This window comes from Rhinoraja longicauda, chromosome 16 (genome assembly GCF_053455715.1).
Source record: "Rhinoraja longicauda isolate Sanriku21f chromosome 16, sRhiLon1.1, whole genome shotgun sequence".
Taxonomy (NCBI): Eukaryota; Metazoa; Chordata; class Chondrichthyes; order Rajiformes; family Arhynchobatidae; genus Rhinoraja; species Rhinoraja longicauda.
Window position 1 is genome coordinate 13,005,276 of NC_135968.1, and position 12,005 is coordinate 13,017,280.

Below are 12,005 nucleotides of genomic sequence, written 5' to 3' on the forward strand. Positions count from 1 at the left end.
GTTCGATAGTAATCCTGAGCCATCTAAGGCAACAACCGTTCTTTTTCATTCATTGAAAAAGTTTAAAAAATGCCCCCAGGAGGGTCAGAAGGGTCTCGACCCGAAACGTCACCCATTCCTCCTCTCCAGAGTTTGAGTTACTCCGGCTTTTTGCGTCTACCCTCGTTATGCTCCATTTCTTAATTTTCCAGATAAATTAGATTCTCAGTTACTTGTACGGGAGGTAACATTGGGAAGTGGCACCATTAACTGCACATTAAGGAATACACGTCTCTCTGCCTTTTCTCTCGTGGCGTTCAAAAGAATACTCTGCATGGATCGGCCCAGTGATTTACAACGCACAATATCGAAGAATGGTCTTCGTTTGTTGCGGCTGTTAGCTTGGCGCGCACTTGCCTCCGAATTATGTAAACCCCGTGAATTCAAGACCCTCGCCGGTTCTTGGGGCCATAATCCAGGGCGATACATCACTGTAACACCGAGATGGTCGGTAGTTCTAAACCAAAAGTTAGAATTGTATAATGTAGGAGGTGGAAATGGCCTAATCGTATCTCTGCAGACCGCTTGAGACAATTGTTTCCCTCTTTTTTTCCCCTCGTACTCATTTCTCTTTCAAAGTTGGTATTAAATTCTGTTCCATATTCCTTCAGAGAGTTCATTTTAGACAATCTGATATGTGAAAAATGTTGAACGCAGTTTATAAACACACTCACACACACGCGCACAATCTACTTATTTTGTAAAATTATATTTACATCAATATAACAATAAAACAATACATTTTTAGAGGACTGAGAAGTCCATCGTTCACCCAGTTAGTGGTTTCACACCAATACATTAAACCATTGACAGGTCAGCATCAGCAACGTAAGAATTATTCACACTCTTTACAACCAGAGCTTTGCTACAAAATGTAAAACACTTGGAAAATATTAGCACAAAACACGTACAAAAATATTTTCTAAAAAATTCCAGATTAATTGGCAGGAATCGAACCGTTTCGCCAGCTTGTGAAGGTTATTGGCGACTTGACGATTGCCGTGGTCAGTCTTTTAAGGCCGGGTATTTACATGCAGACATGTAGAATCGTCCACAATAAACAAGGCACCAACAAATCTCATCATGCAGTGTTTAAATGTGAAAGGACAAAACATCCACTTGCGATTTAAACTAACACAGGATAAAGTTGCCTCTCAGTAAATCTCTGATCAGGTCTAAATTCTCTCAGCCCATTTGGGCTTTCCCTGGATCAGAATTTCCCTGGAATTTTTCCCTGGAAAGAATTAAAACATGAATTGTTTGCTGTACACATCGTATTAAACATTAAGACTTCAGCAAAAGGAAGCCTGTTTCTGGTTACCTTGTTTTATCTGATTAGAGAGCTTTTTATATCGCTGATCATGCTTAGCTTTTTTTTTTTGTTGTTGAAAGTATTAGTGACCAATGAAAGAAAAAAGTGCCGAAGCTAGTTTCCTCAGACTCACATTCGCTGCCCTTTCCACAACAACAGCCCCCCTGTTTCCCCCCATCCACGTACAAGTTTCCCCGCAATAACACATTCGCCGCCGCAAACCCGTTCCCTCTGTCTGCGATCGCTTTCAACCATTTAACACAGGATGCGTCTAGGAAATGGCCCTGGGCTGGTCCAGCCGAAAGGTGGACGGTGAAGTGCAGGTGAGAGAGAGTGTGCTGAGTAGTCTGTCCCTTGAGCGAAATCACTCTGCACTGCAAAATATATATATTTTCTCTCTTTTTTACAAAGTTGTCAAGGGAACACTTTGGGCACAAGACAGCGTGCTTTCTCCCAAAGATCTTCAGAGGGGAGAGGGGGAGAGGGTTCGTAGAGACGACGCCGGAGGAAGGAGCAAAACAGAATCATGTTGCTGTCGGAAACCCGGGTGCAATCTGCCATAAATACTCAGCCTGCGCCTCTGAGGTCCCTGGCCTGTGGGTGCAGTAGTGTCATTTTACCGCGGGTGTGCGTGTGTGTGTGTGTTTTCTCCAGTTCACACTGTCCTGGGCGGACAGATGGGCAAGGGGGTGCCCCCGCTGATGCAGACAGTCGCCACCGTGGACGCGGCCGCCCTCTCGCTGGCCAACTTCTTCTCCTTCTGCCTCAAGTGGATCTTGGTGTGCCTCTTTCTCTCGTCGCTCCTGGCGAACTTCCTGCCGCAGAAGTCGCAAGAGAAAGGCTTCTCGCCGGTGTGGGTGCGGATGTGGGTGGTGAGGTGGTCGCTGCGGCTGAAGTTCCTCATGCAGATGCGGCACTGGAAAGGCTTGTGGCCGGTGTGGATGCGGATGTGCCGGGTGAGCTCGTCGGAGCGGGAGAAGCGGCGGTCGCACCCCTCTGCCGGGCACGGGTAAGGTCTCTCGTGGACCGGGGTCTTGCTGGGTCTGTTCGGGTATTTCCTGAGGCGGATGGGCCGGAGGGGCAAGTTGTGTCCGCCGTAAGCGCTGGGCAGCCTGGAGCCCTCTCCCGCCGGGGTACCCAAGGTGAAGTTTCTGATGGTGGAGAGTGGGGTGAGAGGCGGTGCCATCCTACCAGCGTCCACCGGGCAGGAGAAAGGCTTGCGCTCGGTGCCAGGGTGCATCTCTCGGTGCGGGTGCTGAGGTTGGAAGATGCTGCTGTAGTCCGGCAGGATGGGGAATAAAGTGCTGGTGTCCACCATGGGTTTTGGCGATGGGTAGGAGGGGGGAGGAGGGTATCCGAGGCTGCCGGCGGGTGCGCTGTAGTAAGGAGTCGGGTCCTGGTACATCTCCCCGCAGGTGTAGGGAGGTGGCGGCGAGTACATGTGCTCCATCTCGTTCTGGCTCTGCGCCATGGTGCAGCTGAGCGAGCTGGGGAGGGGGTTTGGAGAGGCCGTGGACGCGGAAGAGGTGGACGAGGGAGAGGACGACGATGGGATCCCGAAGATGCCGGCGCTCACTATGATGCCTTCGGAGCTCCAGTTGGCACCAGCGCATTGAGATTCAATGGAGAACTTCCCCGTGTAGCCCAGAGTCTGGGCGCGGTGGGCAGGGGGCAGGTGGTAGCTGCTGTGATACGGTAAATCGACCGGCCTTTTGTCGCCGCTCATGTCCACGTTGATTATGCCATCTGAAAAGTAAAGGAGATGAGTTGGGTTGGTGTCCCGCAAGATAGATACTTGGCAGAGTTTCAGACAAGGTTTGGACGTGTAACTTACTGCAAGGGGGGGGGGGGGGGGGGGGGTGAATGAGAACACGATCCGTAACAAAACAAAACAAAAAACGAGGCGCACCTGAGACACAAAATCCCTGGGAATACTCCGGACAAGTCAACAACAGCCCCCCGAACATCACCCCGCAAGCTGGGTGTCAGACTACACAATCGCCCCCCCCCCCCCGGGCGAAGAGACTTTGAACAATTCCACCCACCACGATCTACTAACAAGACACAAAGTGCTGGAGTAACTCCGCGGGGTCAGCATCTGGGGAGTCTGAAGTAGGGTCTCGATGCGGAATATCGCCTGTCCACCCCTTCCACATGAAGGTGCCCCCCCGCGGAGTTACCCCAGCACTCTGTGGTCTTGCTTTAACTCGAGATTACAGCATCTACGGTCCATCGCGCCTTCAACGATCTTTAACTTTTTTTTGGGGGGGGGGGTTATAAACAGTGGCACGTTTATGCTATTTTTTCATCTCTGGGTTCACGCGTTTTAATAACCGCTGCTGCTGCCGCCCGCGAAAAAGAATGAATGAAAGGGGAAAGTGTATCTTGCGTTCGCCGCTGCTCTACTGCACAGAGAGCTGTCGCTTTGGAGCGAAGAGTGAAGAAAGAGGTGGTTCGTGGGGTCTGCGAGCGGCAGCGGAGGGCAACGAGAGCGGCGCAATGGTGCACAGGTAGGTAGGTAGGTGGGTAGGTAGGTGGGTAGGTAGGTGCAAATCCGCTTACCTGAGGACATCTGCTCGTACATTTCCGGGTTGGGGAAGATAGAGACTGACGCGGGCAAGCAGTTGATGTCCTCCACGGGGAACATGTTTTCGGGCAGCTGGTGGAAGAGACCCCCGAGCGACAGAGGGATCTTCTCCACCGTTTTCGCAGTCATCATTTGCATTGGCCGGGTCTGGAGCGAAAACGTTGCAAAAAAAACCCAAACTTTTCTCCTCTCGCCTCCAGTTCTGGTTTAGTGTCAATGGTGAAGGCTTGTCAATGGTGAAGGGCTTGCCCTGAATTCGTAGAGGCTGAGGAGGTGGACAAGGGTCACTTACCTCCCCCCTTTATTGATGTTTAGCCCTCTTGAGCTGCTGCTAATCCCTGCCACTTGTCTCTCACTCTCTCTGCTTCTGTCTCTCTCGCTCTCTCTCTCTCGGGCTTCATTTACTATTTATCCAGAGTCACCGAATGCCCCATGACGTAAGAGACCGTATAAGGATGAGAGAAGAAAAGGGTTACGACTCAGTGACGCGGTGGGCGGAAAAGGCGGGTTGTTTGCAGGCGGGCTCTGCCTCTCCCCACAGCCCGGGCTACCAGGCAATCTCCTGGGCACAGCCCAGAGCCTTGAAGCACCCCCCCCCCCCCACACCCTCCCTCTCCCCCCCCGGGTCTTCCTCCCCACTCCCCTCCATCCCAGGCTAGATGATGCAAACGTTGCCAATTGCACGCATTTGGCGCTGCCTGTCGCAGCGTCTAACCCCCCTGGAACCCCCAGCAAATCCAGGGATTCCGGTTTCCTTTGAGTGTCCATGTAAGGCGAGAGGATCCGGCTGGAGGGGAGGGGAGGGAGAGGCAGGCCGAGCGACGCCCACGCCCTCCCTCCACCATATTTGGCATCGGATTCCGGAGAACAAGTCACGGAAAGAGATCTCAACAAAAAGCCACGCTGGTGACTGCGAGACACAACACAAGGAAAGCGAACAAGTGGAAGGAACCAGAGACCGCAGAGAGCGCCGTACAGCAACCAGCCGCAGATAGCTAACCAGAGGTTATTTAAAGAGAGAAAACAATAGTCATTTATCTGCATCTATACACGCCGTTACTCCATCAGGGACGCTGTTTATTTTATTTTTTTGTAGCGGGTCCATTCCACAGACTCTGCCCCCCTCCCTCCCCTTTTTGGTTTATAAACATTGGTGTTTGGGCTGCGGGGGCGAAGCTTTTTCGCTTTGAGCAATTCAGGTTTCAAAATGTTCCACAGTTTTCACTGCACGGGGATTTTTTTTCTTTCTCGCAGGCACATTGGTCTCGAGTTTCTCTCCAATCCACATTCGTGCTTGATAGGGCAGAGCGGCAAGTCGCTCGCTCCTTCATAGAAACATAGAAAATAGGTGCAGGAGTAGGCCATTCGGCCCTTCGAGCCTGCACCGCCATTCAATGTCATCCAGCTCAGTAACCTGTACCTGCCTTCTCTCCATACCCCCTGATCCCTTTAGCCACAAGGGCCACATCTAACTCCCTCTTAAATATAGCCAATGAACTGGCCTCTATCTTCTGTGGCAGAGAATTCCACAGACTCACCACTCTCTGTGTGATAAAATGTTTTCTCATCTCGGTCCTAAAAGACTTCCCCCTTATCCTTAAGCTGTGACCCCTGGTTCTGGACTCCCCCAACATCGGGAACAATCTTCCCGCATCTAGCCTCTCCAACCCCTTAAGAATTTTATATGTTTCAGTAAGATCCCCCCTCAGTCTTCTAAATTCCAGCGAGTACAAGCCTAGTCTATCCAGTCTTTCTTCATATGAAAGTCCGGCCATCCCAGGGATCAATCTGGTGAACCTACACATCGCTCTGCTTCTGAAACAGACCCCCGCAAAAAAAAAAAAAAAGTTGCAAGTGAGAAGCACAGATGATCGAGTCAGCATTAACTGCTTCCAAGAAAATCTCATGTTCCGGAAACAATTGTGTTTAGGGAGGCACGCTGGTCTGGGATGAAACGTCCACAATGTCACAGACAGCCGCGGAAACAATGCAAAACGGGGGAAACAACGTGAACTGTGCAGGAAGGAACTGCAGATGCTGGTTTAAACCGAAGATAGGCACACTAAAAAAAAGCTGGAGTAACTCAGCGGGACAGGCAGCGTCTCTGGAGAGAAGGAATGGGTGACGCTTCGGGTGTGAAGAAGGGTCTCGACCATTCCTTCTCTCCAAACAATGTGAACTGTCCTTTTTCAAAGGGGAATCCCTGATTTTTGGGGGGGAAATCTGCATTCACTGTCCACTGTCCACTAACACTCTCTCTCTCTCTCTCTCTCTCTCTCTCTCTCTCTCTCTCTCTCTCTCTCTCTCTCTCTCTCTCCACTAACTCTCTCTCTCTCTATCTCTATCTCTATCTCTCTCACACGTACACACACACTCTTCGTTCATTCTGGCCCTCTCACTCGTCAGCTCACACACGGCCACTCTCACCCCCTCGCATTATGTCTCGGTATTCTTTCTCAAGTGTCTACCGCATGCGCTTCCGATCCAACGCTCAACTTGCGAAAAGGGTCTCGACCCGAAACGTCGCCCATTCCTTCTCTCCAGAGATGCTGCCTGGCCCGCTGAGTTACTGCAGTATTTTGTGTCTATACTCAACTTTCGATGTATGATTGTCCTCATTTCTCCCAACTCCCACGGTCTGTCCTTGTTGTATTTCTTCATTCATATTATATATATATATATAGTGTGTGTGTGTGCGGAGAGAGTAGTTGCAAGTGTGTAGGTGTGTGTTGGCGAGTTGCCATTGAGTGGCTGGGAATTGGATACTTCATTTGCACCAATATGCAGCTGTCAGACACTCCGAAGTCACCTAATGCAGTTCGGAAAACAGCGGAGTAAAAGTAACAGTATGGATGCGAATTACTTGCATCAGAGTGAAGGGTCGTCCACTGCTAATGATAGGAAAATGCGAATGGCACCATCGAGATTCAAAAACTCGGACTGATTGGAGGCCATTGGAAAACATGGCTGGGTTATACTACTTCGGCTCTCATACGCAGGGACCACACTTTCTCATTGAGGACCTGTGAATCAAAAATTTGGACCATGGTTCCCATCCAATCGCAGGCTCCCCAGCGACCCCTTTGCCTTTAACCCCACTGCGAAAAAAACAAAACAGGTACTTCAGCTTTGAGTTTTGAAACTCATACTTTATTGAAAAAGTATATGGTTTTGAAAAAAAAGTAATCACTTTGTGAACAGGACTGACTTCAACTCTCTTAAAGCGCAGCACATTAGTCCAATTTAATGGTCCATTCGTGTCTAAACCTTTCCAGACGCTTAATTGATCTTGGGCATGTTCGTCCCACTCTCTGTATCTCACACTCTGAATCTGCTTTATATTTTTCCTCTATTTTCTGTCACACGCCTCTTCATGTATTTATGGGGGAGGGGGGAGGGGAGGGGGGAGAGAGAGCGGGGGATATGGGTCTTCAAGACCAGCGGTATTACCCATAGATAATTACCCTTGGGAAACCACAAAAGCCATGGAAATATGAATGTCCTCTCAATGACTTCAAACGTTATTATTTCTCTATCCACAGATGCTGCCTGACCTGCTGAGTATTCCCAGCAATATTTCTACTTGATTTGTCCATGAAAAGGTAACGGTGAGCCACCTTCTTGAACCATTGCACCAACAGTATCTGTTGTTAAGGAGTTTCTGGATTTAGATGTGGCAATATATTTCCAGGTCAGGATGGTCAACTTATTTACATCGGCGAGACCAAGCGCAGGCTCGGCGATCGCTTCGCTGAACACCTGCGCTCGGTCCGCATTGACCAAACTGATCTCCCGGTGGCCGAGCACTTCAACTCCCCCCCCCATTCCCAGTCTGACCTTTCTGTCATGGGCCTCCTCCAGTGCCATAGTGAGGCCCACCGGAAATTGGAGGAACAGCACCTCATATTTCGCCTGGGCAGTTTGCAGCCCAGTGGTATGAACATCGACTTCTCCAACTTTAGATAGTTCCTCTGTCCCTCTCTTCCCCTCCTCCTTCCCAGATCTCCCTCTAGCTTCCTGTCTCCACCTATATCCTTCCTTTGTCCCGCCCCCCCTGACATCAGTCTGCAGAAGGGTCTCGACCCGAAACGTCGTCCCTTCCTTCTCTCCCGAGATGCTGCCTGACCTGCTGAGTTACTCCAGCATTTTGTGAATAAATACCTTCGATTTGTACCAGCATCTGCAGTTATTTTCTTATACTACTGGTTGCGCATGTGGTTGAATCCATTATCAACGGGTGCTGTCAGAATACCCAATGCAAATATAACTGTGTGCTTTGTAGATGGCACGCACCGAGCCGCACAATGCTAATGATGAAGAACATTAATGTCTATTGTGGTTTGGGTGGCGCTGGAACAGATTCCTTTCCCCAGTGGTATTCCTGAGTGCATTGAGACAGGATTGACATAGAGTTTCCACCATCATTCTCCTGACTTGTGACTTGTCTATATGTAGTGGAAAGGTTTTGTGTTATCATAGCGTGATCCCTGGTCACGGAATACTAAGGCTTTGACCTGACCTTGTTGAAACTGTATTTACGTGATAGTCCAGTTGAAATTTTAATCAATGGTAACCTGCCAGAACATTGACAGTGTGGATTGAGAGAAGATAATCCTGCTGAATGTCAAGAGTAGATCGTTAGATTCTCTTTTAGAAGATAAACAATGGAAAAATATGGCACAAGAACAGGTCCTTTAGCCCACAATGTCTGTGTTGATCATGATGCCCATACCAACTGTTATCTGCTTGCATGTAATCTATATTCCTCCATTTCTTCAGTATCCATGTGCCTTTTCAAAAGTCTCTTATATGTCACTATTGTATCTGCCTCACTCACTGTCCCTGGCAGCATGTTCCAGACACTCACCGCCCTCTGCGGAAAAAACGTGCCTTGTACAGGTGGCACAGTGGTAGAGTTGCTGCCTTACAGTGCCAGAGACCCGAGTTAGATTCTAACTGTAGGTGCTGTCTGTATGGAGTTTGTACGTTCTCCCCATGAACTGCATGGGTTTTCTCCAGGATCTCCGGTTTCCTCCCACATTCCAAAAAGTACAGGTTTGTAGGTTAATTGGCTTGGTATAATTAAAATTGTCCCTCGTATGTGTAGGATAGCGTTAGTGTGCCTGGAATGTTGGTCGGTACGGACTCGACGGGCCAAAGGGCCTGTTTCTGCACTGTATTTCTAAACTAAACTAAACTAAACCTCCTTTATAACACAATTGTTACTTATCACATCATTGCATGCCTGAAACCTGTTCAGTTCTTCTTACATACACAAACAATTCACGTTGGTTGTCATGGAATGAATGGCTTCATGAACTACTTCATTTGCTGTGAAGATATCAATGGGATTGAATATTGTGCAGTCACTAGTGAACCTTACTCCTGTGGTATGATGAGTTAGTTCTACAAGTTCACGTCCACAAGTTATAGGAATGAAATAGGCCATTCGGCCCATCGAGACTACTCTGGCATTCAATCATGGCTGATCTCTGCCACCTAATCCTATTTCCTGCCTTCTCCCCATAGAAGGATGAGCGGGGGAACTCATTGAAACTTACAATGATAATGACAATTATTGGACAATGACAGGCCTGGAAAGAGACGGTGTGGAGATGATAACCATATAACCATATAACAATTACAGCACGGAAACAGGCCAGTTTGGCCCTTCTAGTCCATGCCGAACACTTTCTCCGACCTAGTCCCATCTACCTGCTCTCAGACCATAACCCTCCAATCCCTTCCCATCCATATACCTATCTAATTTACTCTTAAATAATAAAATCGAGCCTGCCTCCACCACTTCCACCGGAAGCTCATTCCATACAGCCACCACCCTCTGAGTAAAAAAGTTACCCCTCATGTTACCCCTAAACTTTTGTCCCTTAATTCTGAAGTTATGTCCCCTTGTTTGAATCTTCCCCACTCTCAAAGGAAAAAGCTTACCCACGTCAACTCTGTCCGTCCCTCTTAAAATTTTAAAAACCTCTATCAAGTCCCCCCTTAACCTTCTGCGCTCCAAAGAATAAAGACCCAACCTGTTCAATCTCTCTCTGTAGCTTAAGTGCTGAAACCCAGGCAACATTCTAGTAAATCTCCTCTGTACTCTCTCTATTTTGTTGACATCCTTCCTATAATTTGGCGACCAGAACTGCACACCATATTCCAGATTCGGCCTCACCAATGCCTTGTACAATTTTAACATTACGTCCCAACTTCTATATTCGATGCTCTGATTTATAAAGGCAAGCATACCAAACGCCTTCTTCACCACCCTATCCACATGAGATTCCACCTTCAGGGAACAATGCACAGTTATTCCCAGATCCCTCTGTTCCACTGCATTCCTCAATTCCCTACCATTTACCCTGTACGTCCTATTTTGATTTGTCCTACCAAAATGCAGCACCTCACACTTATCAGCATTAAACTCCATCTGCCATCTTTCAGCCCACCCTTCCAAAAGGCCCAAGTCTCTCTGTAGACTGAAAATCTACTTCATTATTAACTACACCACCTATCTTAGTATCATCTGCATACTTACTAATCCAATTTGCCACACCATCATCCAGATCATTGATGTAAATGACAAACAACAGCGGACCCAACACAGATCCTTGGGGTACTCCACTAGACACTGGCCTCCAACCTGACATACAGTTGTCAACCATTACCCTCTGGTATCTCCCATTCAGCCATTGTTGAATCCATCTTGCAACTTCACTATTAATACCCAACGATTTAAACTTCTTAATCAACCTTCCATGTGGAACTTTGTCAAATGCCTTACTGGCATGATGTTTCCACTGGTGGGAGAGTCTATGACTAGAGCCTCAGAATAAAAGGACCTACCTTTAAAAAGGAAATGAGGAAGAATTGCTTTATTCAGAGGATGGTGGACACCTCCCCATCCACATCGGTGATGCTGAGGTTGAAAGGGTCAGCAGCTTTAAGTTCCTCGGTGTGCACATCACTGAGGACCTTTCCTGGACACTGCACACAGACACAATAAGAAAGAAGGCCCGCCAGCGGCTCTTTTTCCTGAGAAGACTGAGGAAGTTTGGCATGAACGCCAGCATCCTCACAAACCTCTACAGATGCACCATCGAGAGCCTGCTGACGGGCTGCATTACAGTCTGGTACGGGAACTGTTCTGCCCACAGCCACAAATCACTACAGAGAGTGGTGAAGACGGCACAGCACATCACTGGCAACTGTCTCCCGGCCATTCAGGACATTTTCTACCGGCGGTGCCTGCGGAAGGCACGCAGCATCATCAAGGACCACAACCACCCAGCACGCAGGCTGATCTCCTTGTTACCGTCAGGCAGACAATACAGGAGTATGGCTGCGTGTACCACCAGACAAGAACAGTTTCTACCATCAAGCCATCAGGGTTCTGAACTCATAAACACTTTTCAAATCATATATGTTGATTATTTTTAATATTGTCTTTTTACCTATTTTTAATATTGTCTTTTTACCTTACTAATGTCATTTTTTAATCTTATTTATCCATGGAATATTACTGCTGAGGTGACCCGTTGGCTTGTCAAATACATTTCATTGTACCGTTGATCCTGTGCCAACCTACATATGACAAATAAAATGTATTATTATAATCTGTTTAAATTCATTGCCACAGACAGCTGTGGGTACCTAGCCTTTGGGTAAATTGAGATTGACAGGTTCTTGATTAGTAAGGGTGTCAAAGATGAGAGGGGCAAAGCTTAAAGGACATGTGCGGGAGAAGTTTTTTACATAGAGTGTTGGATGCCGGGAATGCGCTGACAAGGATGGTGGTGGAGCAGATTTGATTGGGACATTTCAGAGTCCTTTAGATAGGCACATGCATATGCAGGGAATGGAGGGATATGGGTCACGTGTAGGCAGAGGATATTGGTTTAATTGGCATCATGTTCAGACATTGTGGGCCAAAGGGCTGTACTATTCTATGTTCTATGTTAATCTATGTTCACCCAGGCACTAAGTCACCTCTTTGAAAACTGTAATCAAATCAATAAGACTAAATCTCCCTTATGCAAAACCCATCTACTGTTGATC

The 12,005-nt window shown here is 48.0% G+C and overlaps 1 protein-coding gene across 1 annotated transcript; it reads right to left on the minus strand.

The window, feature by feature from the left end:
* Positions 1–807: 807 nt before the first annotated feature.
* On the minus strand, positions 808–4,331 carry egr2b (early growth response 2b). Its single transcript, XM_078412770.1, has 2 exons — positions 3,914–4,331; positions 808–3,097 (listed from the first exon to the last, which is right to left on the minus strand). The coding sequence occupies exons 1-2, from the start codon at positions 4,074–4,076 to the stop codon at positions 2,007–2,009; spliced, it is 1,254 nt and encodes a 417-aa protein (XP_078268896.1). The 5' UTR covers positions 4,077–4,331; the 3' UTR covers positions 808–2,006.
* Positions 4,332–12,005: the final 7,674 nt, after the last annotated feature.

Coding starts and splice junctions, on each gene's coding strand:
- egr2b (XM_078412770.1), bottom strand. CDS start 4,076: ATGCAAATGATGACTGCGAAAACGGTGGAGAAGATCCCTCTGTCGCTC. Junction 3,098..3,913: donor GTACGAGCAGATGTCCTCAG/GTAAGCGGATTT, acceptor TTTACTTTTCAG/ATGGCATAATCAACGTGGAC.